Source organism: Chrysemys picta, chromosome 4 (genome assembly GCF_011386835.1).
Source record: "Chrysemys picta bellii isolate R12L10 chromosome 4, ASM1138683v2, whole genome shotgun sequence".
Taxonomy (NCBI): Eukaryota; Metazoa; Chordata; order Testudines; family Emydidae; genus Chrysemys; species Chrysemys picta.
The window spans coordinates 126,160,464-126,174,932 of NC_088794.1; the positions used below are offsets into that span (position 1 = coordinate 126,160,464).

Here is a 14,469-nt window from a genome sequence, read left to right on the forward strand (position 1 = left end):
TCCTCACGACACAAATGACAAACGTCCCACAAGCTCTCTATTGAGCTTTATTCTTCCTATTCCAGTGCTAATCACCGAAGGAGGAAGTGCTGCTCAGGAGGTGGAGCCAAGGGGCAGAAATTCAAATAGCCTGTCTATGCTCCTACTTTGTAAGACTTCACATTTCGCCAACCAGCTACTGTAGACTCTTGAAACAGTCAGACCTGCTTGATCCCTTGCTCATAACATGTCCCTTGCCAGCAGCAGATTTTAGGCCAAGAAATCCAGATTTGGAATCCAGGGATTCACTGAAACCAGTCTGCAAATTTCATTTTTACATGGGATTCAAAATAATATTAAAACTTTAGACTAACAAGCTAATGGTTGCATCTAAGGCACTGTCCTTCATAAAGATGCCTTAAAATTAGTTGATGCTTCAGTACATTTCCCTAATGCTAATTTCTCACACTAGCTGATAAACGTATCACTATTTCACTCATACTAGTCCCACTAAAGATTTTCTGCTTCCTATAGTCCATTGAATGTAGTTTCTCAGTTCCTCAGGCTTCACAACAGAAAGCTGTTCTTCTTCCAAAAAGGAAATTGCAGCAGACTCAATTAATACCCTTCAAATGGTCTCTGTTGATTTATAACTATACCTGTTGATAACTACAGGAGGACCATTAGTCCAGCAGCTCCATTCCGCTTATCCCAAAAATAGTTTCCAACTAGAACCAAATGAAAATGATCAACTGTATTTCCCCTGAGAATGTCAAGAACTGGCCTTCACATGAACAAACCTAGAGGCTCATGCATGGGAGAACTCAACTGCTCTTACTTTAAACACAAACAAAAAATGAACAAGGTAAAGACAGGGACAGGAAGTTCCAAAATGATGGAATCCAGGAATTTCCCTCTATCTTGCAATTATAACTCAAGAGCAAATGACAAATGAACCTACTGACTGTTTAGAGAGTTTCTAGTAAAGGAGCTTTCTCCACTTCCACAATGACATAAAACACAGCTTTTAACAGGTAAGATTCAGGTTAATTTCACATAAACATTTACTATTCACATGTATTCCAGAGCAGATGAGTTATCTCCCTTCCTGTTGAAATAACACAGAGGAGGAAATACAGCATGTAAAAAGCAGATGCTTTAATTTTAGCAGCCTATTCAAAAACATTTTTCATTCAGGATCTCTGCTGCCAAGGGCCTCTGAGCTCATGCTAGCAGTTAAGCTGGTGCACACAGGCACTTTACCTGAAATGCCTGCCGAGAAGTTCTTTAAAGATGGTCTTTTTACCACAGTGTAGGATTCCCCAACCACAAACACTTTATACAGCACAGCGTTGTGATTGATGAAGCTCTGAATCACGCAGGGGGGCTGGATGGCCTTCAAGCCTTCCTGGTTGAATATGATTGCCATCTGAAACACAAAATGCAAACAGTTCTCCACAAGGATTTGGGCTTTCATTTATTTCACATTGTCTGGCTGAAATATGTGATCTGGGAAAAATCTATCCAGGGATAATAACCAAGTGCAAATCCCTTCTCATCAGCTAGCTTCTCTTTTATTACATTTACTTCTGCAAACCAAGTGCAAATCCCTTCTCAGCAGCTACCTTCTCTTTTATTACATTTACTGCTGCAATAAGCCTAAGTCCCTGAGGGTGTTATCAGCGTGGCTTTCAGTTGCACACACCATCATTTTAAATTAAGATTCTTTTTAACATGTACAATGGCATTTTATCTTTGTTAGTTATGTAACAATCCCAATTTCGTTTTTAATTTAAAATCAATAAAATATCTGAGTGACAGAACCTGGAAAATACCCATCAGATTATACAGGGAATCAGAGAGATGAAGAAATAGATGTATTAGGTCATCCTGACCTTCTTTGCCAATGAAAGTTGTTCCCTACAGTTCTTTTTTTGGTTCGGTCCAGGTTTAAATCTCGCAAGCAACTGTGGTTTCTGCCACTTCACTGAGAGATTCTTTCAGAGTCTAACCGCCCTCTCTGCTAGGCAATGCTCAGCCAACATTTGCCTTGGCTCAGTTTCATCCCATCGCCAACATCGTAGAGCCCCCTTAAATGAATGACACAGGGACTGGAAGAAATATGCCACAGAGAAAGTCATTTAGCGGCTCAACGATGAACAGCGGCTGGCTCAAACCTAGCCCATATAAGATGGAAGGGATGCTGATGGGTAAAAGGAAACACTCTGAAGAGCCAGCAGAATCCACATCACGTGATACACAGTTCCACACTTGGGCACCCTGACTAAGTCACTGGCCAGAAATGCTTATTCACATCTTTAATTAGCTTGAAGGCTATGCCCGCTCTTTGTGGGCAAAGACCCGGCTGCAGCGATCCATGATCTTGTCACTTTGAAAAGGGACTACTAGTTTTCCTATTGAGTTCAAATCGGCCCAGAATAATGCCCAGAGAGTTTAAGTGATTTGTCCTAGGTCACAATGGCAGAGTTCAGAACACCGCTTATGAGCCCTGACTCTGAATCCCTCTCAAAGATAGCCATTTCTCTCCATAAACTCTGCCCCTTTTCTTGCTTTCTACAATTAACTGGATCTCAGCAAAGTCAGGCTAACCGGAGGGATTTTACAAATTGCATACCATGGAACACTTTCTATCTCCTCTATGTGTACCTGTCAATTTGATTTATGTTGTACTCTTAGTTTATGGAGCTTTTTCTGAATTCATGTTAGCTTTCTAGTTTGTTCCTGTATAATAAGATGATAAATATTTCAACAAAAAGTAATACTTTTAGTCAAATAAGCAATGGGATGACTATACATTTATGACTAAAGGGCTGAGAACATGTTTGTCTCTAGCAAACTGCTTATTATTCTGTTCTCTTCTATATCTGGCAGACCATATGAGATCACATAATTTTCTGCATGCATACACAATCAGAAGATTCTCTAACATTTTCTGAGCGCAAGTTAGTGCATGTAGCCAATGCCTATTTGCAACTGATTTTTTTACTCTATCATTATTCTACTAGATGCTATCTATTTGGCAGTCCATATCCAATATGCGCATGTTAATAACCTGTGCAAGCAGGCTTCTGTAACTAAGTTGGATGGGGCCTCTAGACACAACTCCAATACTATACACAGAGGTTAAGCATCTTGCCTAAGGCCACAGAGAGGACAACTGAACTACAGTTACTTGCTTCCAGTCCTGTGCTCAAGTCACTGGACGTGCTGTTTTCACATCAGGAGCTTTCAACAAACAAAACATTCCATGTTTCTCAAGCAGCCATTCTCCACATGTGGCTATTACAGGAGAGATTGCCATCTGACAGTAAATGAGCCCCAATACTACCCCTGGGGGAACATGGCAACTTCAACAATGGTTCTGCTCCAGAGGGACTGAAGTGTCATGCAGGCCCTCAGGCATCGCTGAGGACACCAACCTGTGCAGTAATGATCAGCTCCCATGAAAAGCCACAGAAGTACAACTCTATTTGAGCATCACATCTTGCAGATGTTGGGATTCTAGCAGAAAACTTAAATAAGTCAGTACTTTTCATAAGAACTGCAAGGAGGGGCTTATCACGGTAATGAAATTCCATGCTAACTCATTAGGCACTGAAAGCTTTGTGCATTTCAGGTGGCAGTTACAGGAGAACCAGCAGCAGGGTCACATGATTCTGATCTCCAAAAGAATAGTATCTGAAAAATTGAGTGGCCAGCAGCTATCAGTCAATCCCTTAATTAAACTCCCAAGGGACCTATGTGCCTTGTCTTTGTAAAACAGGATGCATGGTCCAACTGAAAAATGATTTCTTTAACAGTGAATATTGGTCACTCCTCATTTTACCAACAGGCACCCTGTTCCTTTAGATCTGCATTTCACTCCAGGGCCCTTCGTTCTCAAGAGTGCTGCAGATTTTAGAAGGAGCTGGGAAACTTGGATGTGGCCATAGATAAGTTGTGAATGAAAGAACGAATGAAAGAAAATATTTATTTACAGGGAGTAGGGCCTGGATTCTCACACTGGGATTTGAAGAGGAGGGAGACAAGAAAGCTATAGGAGAATGAGCTGAAATAGGGTTTCTCGACCTCTGCTCCCAAGATTCTGGAAAAGGTGGAGGTGCTTCACCTCAGGTTCCCTATATTTATGGCCAGCTAAATGCACAGGAGATTGACTTACATCAGGAATAGTCATTTCAGTTATGGCCACCTCCCTGAAAGGGCAGGGAAGGAGATGCTTCTCCCAGCCCAATCCTTTCCACTCTCCCTTCCCACCTCATGAAGAGAACTGGGACTATGTGTGGCTCTGTCCCTACTTGCTTCTCCCTTCTCCTTCCCCCTGCCATGAAGAGGAGTGCGAGAGGGCTGCTTCTCCTCACCCATCTTCTCCCCATGCCTATCTCACTGAAGAGAAGACACTGGGCAGCCCTTCTACCCGGAAACAGGATCAAAGGCTCAACATTTCAGAACCAATTCTCATCATCAGCACCACACAATGGAGCTGAGAGATAGGGGGCGAGGGGGGAGAAGACCCAATTGGCCTAATCTCCCACCAAAGGGAAGATTGAAGAAGGAAGGACTCACAAGCCCAGCTCTTGCCTCACTCTGTTGCTAGAGATGGAACTTCTGCTCAAGGGCGATAAGCCCTGTTTAAACTGAGCCCAAGTAACCTTACAAAAGGTATCTGAAGTAAGGACATGTAAGGGGGGAGGGGAAGTAGTTTGGGGGATAACAATCATTCTATTATTGCACAGTAGAGCTCCCAACCAACCCATAAGCAGTCAGGAGAGGATAAAGCTGACTGAAGCCCCAGAGGTCTTTTACTCACCTCATGAGAGTTGGTTCCATGGGCCACTCTGGTTTTACAAACTGTAAATGAAGGGGGAAAAAAAAAGGGAGAGAGAGTGATTGAGCGAAACGGGCCACACACAAAACTCTTTGTACCACCTGTTCCCAACCCATATAGCAGTTCACAAGGCTAAGACCTCAACGGTACCAGCTAGACTTGCTAGAGCTCACTGTCTCAACTCTATGTGCTGTCCATTGCCATGGAGTTTGGACTGCTCCAGACCCGTGTCTCTTACCTGCTATTCTGGAACTGGAGTGATACGCACTGGGTTAGAGTACACAGAACACAGGAGAAGACAGGCAGCACTAGCACCAAGGGCTCAGCACAGAAGCTGATCATTTAGGTGGGAAGGTAGCACAAGGCACCAGTTACGAATGCCTGAAATAGCAGTGCCAGTGTTCATAACTCTCGTGATTTCTTTGTGAGTCACTTGATTTCAGCTGGGGCTCAAGTCAGCCTGGCGATCATGTGAACAGTGCCAGTCCTCTTGTGCAAACCCGCTCTGAATGGCTGTCTTCCCCACTTGCCTGCTGCCTTCTGGGGAAGAGCAGCCAGCCAGGACTGTGCATAAAGCAGGAAGAGCTCTGTCTCCCTCTCATCACCAGCCCACTCCATTCTCACACGAGGGTGCAGAAAGTGCTCTCGGCAGTTCAGAGCAGCTCCACTTCCTTCTTCCCTCTGCCCAGCTGTGAACAGTCGGTCAGCCTGCTCTCTGCTAGCGCTCTCCATCCCTACAACACCAGGCTTGACAAGGGGGAAGGGGAGGAACCGGCTGCAGTTACTCCCCAGACCTGGAAGAGTGGGGTGAAGAACCCAGGAGCTGCAGGAGCAGCAGAGGTTAGGCTAGAAGGGCGGAATTGATGCGATAGGCAGATGCGAGGGCAGAACTAATGAGGGAGCTGGGGGGGGACAGGATTGATTTGAGGGATGGGGCAGAATTAATTGCTGTGCAGGGTGTGGGAGCTCCTACAGAGAGGATTCTCCTTAGTACAATTGAGAGAGTGGACAACACTAATCATCATCACACATACATACAGGGGATGGGCAGGTGGAGATAAAAATAATCATCAAAAGACAGACAAAAAAACCCCACAGCATAATCTCTCTTTAAAAAGATCTCATGGTGGTGGGTTTGTTTGTTTTGGGGGGGGGGGAGGGGGGAGGAGGTCTGACTTCTCGCTGTTGAATCTTGGGGTTGGCAAAACTGCAGTCCGAGTGGCTGGGAACCACTGCTGTGCAGTTTGACCACCTCTGTGCTGCAGAACCAGACTGCTGCTAACCAGTCTATAATGTGAATGAACTGCGGAGTCGAAATCATTCAGCTGGCTATAGGGTGTTGCTTCACAGTATAACTTCATGAGATCTGCATCTCATTTCAGTGAGAAGAGGGCAATACAATAATTGTTTTACCTCAGTAACTTACAAACAAAGTACTGCAGCTTAAGGGTTTGTCTACACTGGCACTTCATCGACAAAACTTTTATCGTTCAGGGGTGTTAAAAGAACACACACTTCTGAACAACAAAATTGTTACCAACGAAAAGCGCCAGTGTGAACAGCGCTTTGTCGGCAGGAGCGCTCTCCTGATGACAAAGCCGCTGCCGCTCATGGGGGGTGGAAGTTTTTTTGTCAGCAGGTGAGCTCTCTCCAGCCGACAAACATCAGCTACACTGCGTGCCTTTTAGTGGCATAGCTGTGTTGCAAAAAGCCTCGTAACGTAGCCATAGCCTGATACAGGAGACTAAGTCACAGAGCAGACACCACTTCTGTTCATTTTACACTGATGGGATCAAATGAGGAAAGGAATAAAAAAAATCTCAGTGTGGATGTCTGTTACAATGGGACAATCAGCTTACTGCAGCTGCCTGAGGCTGCAGCCCTCAAACCTGCCTTACACACTTTATTATTATTTTTTTTTAATTTCCTGGCATTTAAAAGGCACATTTTCCATCTGGATTTTGGGGTAGGGGAAAAAATTATTCTCTTGAGGAAAAACAGCGAGCATGGCTGGTGGGAGCAACCTCCTGAGCAGGTTCAAGACAACAGTATAAATGTTATAACTACCAGGATTTCCCAAGAACGTGGCTTTGTTTACTGCAGTGCGGTGTTTGAGGTAGAGAACATCCAGAGGGAGCTCTTCAGAAGCTTGTGGGGAGAGATATTGTTCTACATACCAACTGTTCAGTTTAACAGTGCTAATTATAGAAAGGTTCTAGTGTCCCTGATGAAGAAACATGCAGTTCTACATTGGTTACAGTGCTCTTAAAGGGCAAATGTTCAGAATATGTGATAAAAAGCCTGTTTACATACTGAATGGGAATGCTAATCCATTCTTCTCTATGACCTGCAAGGTGTCTTCTCCACAGGCGCTTGTCAGCTCCATAAAGGGTGGTGAACAGATCCTCTCATCTGCAAGACAAAAAGAGGAGTCAAATGGAAATCTGGGGCTTTTGACTCCCAGTTCAGGTCATTATTGGCTCTCTCCACAGTAGCTGTTTTCTTTCCTAGTTATTCCACTAAGAGATTAAAGCAAAGCACTTGTAAGATCATTCGCCAAACATGGATTTGGGATTCTGGGATCATTAGAATGGATAAAGGCCCCAATTTACAGACCCACTTTGAAGGAAACAGAAATGAAAGGACAAAATGTTCACAAGTAGCCACGCAAAATCACTGCCCACTTTTGAAAATTTAGCTGCATATTACTCACCCAAGGACACAGCACAGAATAGAGCCCAAATCTTGCCTCATAATCTATTGTTTTAAGGTAAAATTCTCAAGTGTCTAAGTGACTGCATATCTTCACTCCAGGTGATAAGAACCCAGGTTAGCCTAGCCAACAAATGACCAGCCACACTGCAAAGCCACACTTTAGTATGTCAACTTGATTGTATCCACGCTGCTGCTGTAGGACTTCTGTGGTCATATCCCATGGTTACTAGCATTGCAGTAAGCCAAGCCTCTCTAGGATTCTTTCCTAGTGAATTATGTGAGAACTTGTCTGTCCTTCTGGCCCTGGGCACATGGGGGTGGGAGTGAGGGTTGTGGGAAGGCAAGGACTAGTAGTGGCAGAATTGATTAGCCTGTATCCACACTGCAAAGTGGGGGGTTACCAGCCCAAGTGTAAGCAGCACATAGGCTCTAGCCTATAGCCCCAGATGAGACAGCTAGCCTGGGTTGAAAGCAGAGTGACCACCTTTTCAAAAGGCAAAAGTGAGACAACTGCAGGAGCCTCCCTACCTACCTCGAAGGCCTGCCCCTGTTCCTCCTCTTCCCCCCAAGCCTGAGTGGCTCTTTCTACTGCTCGGCTCCAGATTCTGGCCTGGCGGCAGGGTTCAGGCCTCATGGCGACGAGGGCGCTAAGGTCCACCTCAGCCCTCCTCCCACCACTGGCAAGAGGCTGGCACTGCCCCTGAGGCTTGGGCAAGCACTGAGCAGTGCTGCAGGGAATCCAGGATAAAATATGTCCCAGAATCATTCAGCCTGGGATCAGGACTTGAACTCTGCATTTCAGGGCTGTTCTACCCAATTCACATCACCCTACTTGAAAGGGCCACCACACTCAGGTGAGAGGGCTGTGTGTGTGGATAGGAGCTAGGGACAATATGGAAGTAAGAGCCTGGGTTAAGTCTGCAGTGAAGATCGACCCTTTGAGTTAAAGGTTTTGTGTGTGGATAGGAGTTGACTTAGGGGCAATACTCAAGTTATAACTTGTTAACTTTGCAGTAAAGACAAGCCCGAAGTTAAGCACTGCTAATTAGGAGGGTTTAAAAAAAACCAAAACACAACCAAACAAAAAGTGACAATAAAGAATAGAGTTCAACAGCAATAATGAAGGCTTCACTTGCCTCTAAAGATCAGCTGGAAACCAACACAGGAGGAGGAGGAGAAAGATAATTGTTACCAGTACATCTCTCAGAAATAATTTACATTTTTGGATCAACCAGAAATTTGGCTTGGCAGTAAGTGAAACTAACATGTAATTATTACTATTTATCTTTGTTATTGTGATAGCTCAGAGTGGCCAACCATGTTGAGGTCTCTGTCACAGGCACTGTACAAACAGAATAAAAGGACATTGTCTGTCCTCAAGAATGTATAGTCTAAAAGATGAGCATGGTAATTCTTAGTATTTACATGGTGCTTTGCATCTGGAAATTTCGTTACAAACATTGATTAAATTAATCCTCCTACTCCTTTGAGGATAGGTATAACATTACCACCAGCTTACAAATGGGAAAAATTAAGCATTAAAGCCGACAGAGAGAGTGGGCATTGGAGCTGGGATTATATTTCAGGAGTTCCTGGTTTATAGTTCTCACCATTAAACCATGCTGTTATCATAAAAAGTTTTCGCCTGCAAAAATTAAGGGTCTATTTTCATGTAGCCTCAAAGGAGCAGATGTATAAAAAGATTGATGCTTTGAGGTCAATTTCTAAAAGTCAAAACAAAACTTCCCACACTTCAAAGCTTTCAGCTCATTGCTATGAAAACAGAAAACAGCATCCAAAAGTGACAGGTACTGTAATATTTACAAGCTTCTGCCAGAGCAAAGTTTCTTAACTTGGATTAATTTGAGGAATCAGATTTAGTTTATGGACATGTGGGAACAACTTTGGCTTAGGCTGTTTTCCCACCCATATGCTTGAAGCTCACAAATAACTCTTGCCTTCAGTGAGTATATTCAAAAGGACATAGGATTCCATCTCACTTCCTTCCATTTATTTCCCCATTCTGACTAACAATTGATATTGGTACACTGCAGTGTTCTTGCCAGTCACATGACACATGGGGAGGGGGCAAGCGAGAAGTCCTTATAATTTCTTTGACTTCAGTGTTTAAAAGAACCAGCTGGATCAACACAGAATAAGAGGAAATGAAAACTGTTGGAACTTCAGAGTGGTCCTGATGCTTCTGAGTTGCTGACTTGGATGACAGTAAGCCCCCAATCCTACCCACACCACCATCAAGGGCAGGATTCTTGCCTGCTGAATTCATTAGAGCAGACCTATAACTCAGTGGGAAAGCACTTTCCCCCACAAGCTTAAGATCCCACTCTCAAGCACAGAAAGCTACTTCTCAGAATTAACTGCACATACTGCAGACTCTAAAAGTGCTTGTTTTTTTCAAAAACACAGCTGCTAGTCACCAATTACTGACCTTTCTGGGGCTGCACAAATGCGCCGCATCTTTCTGATGAAAGCATCCTGCTTTCTCCACTAAGCCTCCGTTATCAGAGGGAAAGCAGGCTCCGCACAGCTGCTCAGCATCAGAACCCATGTGAGACAGTATGCAAATTTAGTGTTTGATGGCTGATCTCGATCCTGGTTCTCATCAGCATGAAACTGAGAGACCCAGTTATGTCATATAAGCCAAACCCTGTGTAAACAAGCACCCCAAGGTGGATTTAACCCATGGTAGCAATGCATTCCAGCATCAGGCATTATTGGATGCTGTCACCGTTTCTCAGTCAAAAAATGGTTTCCGGTTACCATAGGAAACCATCACCAAGAGGGACAACAATGGTCATAACAAGAACTGGTCTAGAGAGGAGAGCAGATGAATGAGAGTCAGGAATCCTGAGTTCTAGTCCTGGCCCTGCCACGGAGTCACTCTGTGACACTGGGGCCTTATTTGCTCCTATCTGTAAACAAGGGGATAATAATTATTTGCATTACTCGCAGAGGTCTACTGAGGACTAAGTAATTATGTTTTTAAAGTGCTTTGAGATCTTCTAATAGAAGATGCCACCTCCCCAATATACACACCTACCTCGCCTTTTCTAGAGCTGTATTAGTTCTGCACGACTAATAGAAGTAAAAAGTAGTTCTGTTATATTTACTTTTGTCAGGAAAGTGAGGAGATATACCTCAGTACACACAGATAACAGGAGATGGTGCCACTTTTACACAGTCACTTTTCAGATTAGAGCTTCACATTAAAGTGTGATTGCCAAAGAATGTTTTTCAAGCAGATCTGGGGAGAATTACATGTTCACCCTCTCCCAATGACTAAATACAAGTGATTTTTCTGAATGCCAGTCCTGAGTAGTCAGCTTGGGATTTTAAAGTCAAAGTGGGCTCCTTCTGCCTCCGATCATGCATAAAGATTCAATTATCAGAACTATGGCTTATCAGGAAATGATAAGTATTTGCTGCACATTAAAAAAAAAAAGTCATCAAAATTTTCCATTTTTTCCCCAACAAAAAACATTTGTTTTGGTGGTTTTCAAAAGCCAAACACTTTTCAGTTTTATATTTTCATCTACACACTGAAAATTTAAAAAAAAATGAAAATGTTTATGGAAAAAAGGCCATTTTTCATCAAAAGAAATATTGCAAGGAAAAATGTCAACCAGCTCTGATCAGACCATAACGAAGAGCACTGATCATCCAACAGAAATACTGATGGTTTTGAAGGACAGTATAATCTTTTGTCCTCTGCTGTTGAACAAATGGCAGGGTCCCAGAGCTCAGGCTCCAGCCCAAGCATGGAAGTCTACACAGCAACGAAACAGTCCCGCAGCCCAAGCCCTGAGAGCCCGAGTCGGCTGGCACAGCCCAGCCCTGGGTGTCTAGTTGCTGTGTAGACGTATGTCCCATTTCCCAGCTCCATCCATGCACGTCACTGTGGTTTATGGATGACCTGAAGCAAGAGGGAGCAGAGCTGTTAAATAAGGAGGGACCATTTCTAACTACAAAACCTAAACAATATTTACTGGCTTCAATATCTACAGAATATTGTTAAGCACTAACCACTGACTGCAGGGGAACTACAATCTAGCATTCTTTTCTCCTGGAAATCCTCAGGGCTAATTTATTTATAATAATGATCAAAGAAAAGGTAATAAATTCAATCCCTGATAAACATAATTGTTAACAATATCTTTCCCCAGCATTTACAAAAACAAAGAAACCAGTGAAGAGATCGCTTTAAAAATCTAAGGAATGCCATGATGCAAGAGACTCACTAAATTCTTAAGCCCTCTTTTTACTCACTCTGAACTGGGCATTACAGAAGGCTCTTTTGTTTGTTTTTAGTACAATAGCAGCCTATGGCAGAGACTTGAATTTGGAAACACAACCAGGATGCCACTTGGCCAGATCAGAGTCCCCAGGTGTGTATCTGTCAGCTTAAAACAAACAAAGAAAAACAAACAAAGCAAGAAAAAGAATACTAACATGGATCGAACCTGAGAGGCTCACCTGCACTACATCTAAAGGGGGGAGAGGGATAGTCTTGCATCCAATCCAGTGCTGGAAATAGTTTTAGAATTTTTGTCATTGCTATTTGAAACAGCACCACCATTAAATCAGAGCTGAAATGTCAATGTGCCTTCTTGTTCTCTCCCCCCTTTGTCCTTATTTTTCATTTTCTGTCTTGATATGTTTTCTGCGGCACCTGCTTTCGCTCAGACTATATTTTCTCTAACCCTCCCTTCCTCTTTCTCTTCAAGACTCTGCTCTGACAGGGCTGCTTCCCTACCCCACCCCATTTTTTTTTTATTTTGTTCTCTCTCTCTCCCTCCCCCCTTCTTTCCCTTCTCTGTCCCAGTCTCTTTTCATCCTTATTTCTTTTCCTTCCATTGCTCTACCCAAGGGGTTCTCAACCTGTGGCCCATGTGACATCGTCAGGGCCATGCAGGTAGTATATATATTGTGTGGATGCGACCCACATAACACTCAGAGAGCTGCATATGCGGCCCACAATGGTAAATAGGTTGAGTACCACTGTTTGATCCCCACCTCCCCACTTTGGATGCAGGCCAGACTCAAGGTTATGCTCATCCAAATGTAGGTGATAAGTGTGCTTGCAAAAGCAGGCTGCATATACGAACAGGCACTTAGTGATGTTGTAGCACTCTATGGCACTGCTGCACCTGGAACCTGACATTCAGTTCTGGGCTTCACTTTCTCAGAAAGATAAAAAAATTGGAGGCAGTTCGCACAGAAGCCAAAAAATGATCAGGGAACTGGAGAAACTGACCTATGAAGAAAGAGTAAAAGAATAACTTGGCCAAGCAACAACTAAGAGGGTGGAAGGGAGATAGAGAACCGGAGGGGTATAAACCCCAAGGAGGACATTATTCTGGGTGACATGCAAGGATACTACAAGCAATGAAATGCAATTAATAAAAAAGAAAAATTTAGATTGAATATTGGTCAGGAATTTTTTTTTCCTGGCAGTGAGATGTGGTGGAAGTCTCAATGCTTGGGACTGTAAAAATTAAACTGGACAAAGCACCAGATGATATATTGTAGAGGACAGGGTTGGCAGAGAGAAGGTAAGAGATGAACTAAAATCATTTCCCTCTCTAACTTCTATGATCCTTAAGATTTGTGAAGCAAAGTATCAACATTTAAAAAAAAAAATCAGCAGAATCCAAATACTGCAGATGTAGGATGATGGCAATGTGGATACACTTTTTCAGAGAAGAATTCTGCTCTAAAGTTCTTACAACCCAATTCCCTCCATTCGTGTGGAGCAACTATTTCTGGAAGCAACATGAGTCCCTCCTATCAATCACGTCTAGAAAAGTCAAGCTAGGATGAGAACAATTAACATCCCTCGGGCCATCTGAAGCTTTCAGCAAAGTAGCTTTTAAAAGAGAAGAATAGCTTTCTACGGGGGGGGGGGGGGGGGGGGGGAGGAGCCTCCAGCAAAAACACTGAAAGCTTCATCATGACCATACAAGGTGCAACCAAGTGGCTTTATTTATCCCAATCCAAGTACAAAAAAGGATTAGTTCTCCTTCTAAAGCCCAGGGATTTCCTATTAGGGTACTGCAAAGCCTGTAACTGGAAATAACACACTGGGACACCACCACCACTAATGCTCAGGACTCCAGCATCCAGACCCACAGTCACAACAGTCTTCCTTAAATCTTCACTGCCGAGTGATTAAAGAATAGAATAGAGAACCAGGAGACGTGTTCTAGACCCAGCAACACTACCACTTCACTGTGCGACTGGCTAAATCACTTCATTTAGCTGTGCCTCAGATTTCTCATCTGCACAATGAGGAGAACACTAACCTCACATGGGTGTTGTGAGGCTTAACTAAAAAGGGCTCCTGAAACTCTGAGGTACTTAGATCAAAGGCAATACGGAAATGCAAATCATTATGAAGGTTATTATAGCAAATTAACACACTGTCCATAGACAGTTTTAATCTGTGAATTTTAGCTGCCAAAAACTAATCCCTACAGATACATCAGAAAGACTAAATCTGTAACACAACTCTGAGAGCCAAACTGTTTATTTACAGAATCCACCTTTCTGGAAGAGCTTTGTGCTGCTTATTTACCATCTTTTTTTCTCACTAGTTATAAAGATGACAACAGCTTCCCTGTAAGACTCTACATTTGGCTGTAGAAGCTGTGAGGACTGCTTTGAAGAAATAGGGTGGGTTACTTCTGTATGATAAAATACACACAATATACAATAAAGAGAATGCTCCTGAAGTCTTGGCCTCCTTTGTAAACAATCATTAAAATAAATAGGCAATTTCCATAACTCAGAACCACTGGTTCAGTTTATTCACTCTCAAAGGATCCCAAAGCAAAAGTAACAATCACAAGAGATTTGTTAGAAGGAACAAGAGTTCTGAATCCTCAGTCTTTACCAGAGAAAAGCCCTTC

General features: G+C 43.2%; 1 protein-coding gene across 11 annotated transcripts in view; it reads right to left on the reverse strand.

Moving 5' to 3' along the window:
- ITPK1 (inositol-tetrakisphosphate 1-kinase) overlaps positions 1–14,469 on the reverse strand; it is a 248,178-nt gene that overhangs the window by 23,966 nt on the left and 209,743 nt on the right. For 10 of the 11 annotated variants that reach the window (XR_006176501.2, XM_065595644.1, XM_065595645.1 and 7 more), the window contains 3 exons: positions 7,139–7,237; positions 4,808–4,848; positions 1,243–1,408 (listed from right to left, as the gene is read on the reverse strand). Coding sequence is in view for 10 of the 11 variants with exons in the window: in XM_065595644.1 (XP_065451716.1) it covers positions 1,243–1,408; positions 4,808–4,848; positions 7,139–7,237 (306 nt within the window). In the remaining variant the exon portion in view is untranslated. Of the gene's footprint in view, positions 1–1,242; positions 1,409–4,807; positions 4,849–7,138; positions 7,238–9,989; positions 13,446–14,469 lie in introns of those variants that run through there. The other variant, XM_042858635.2, reaches the window with a different exon arrangement.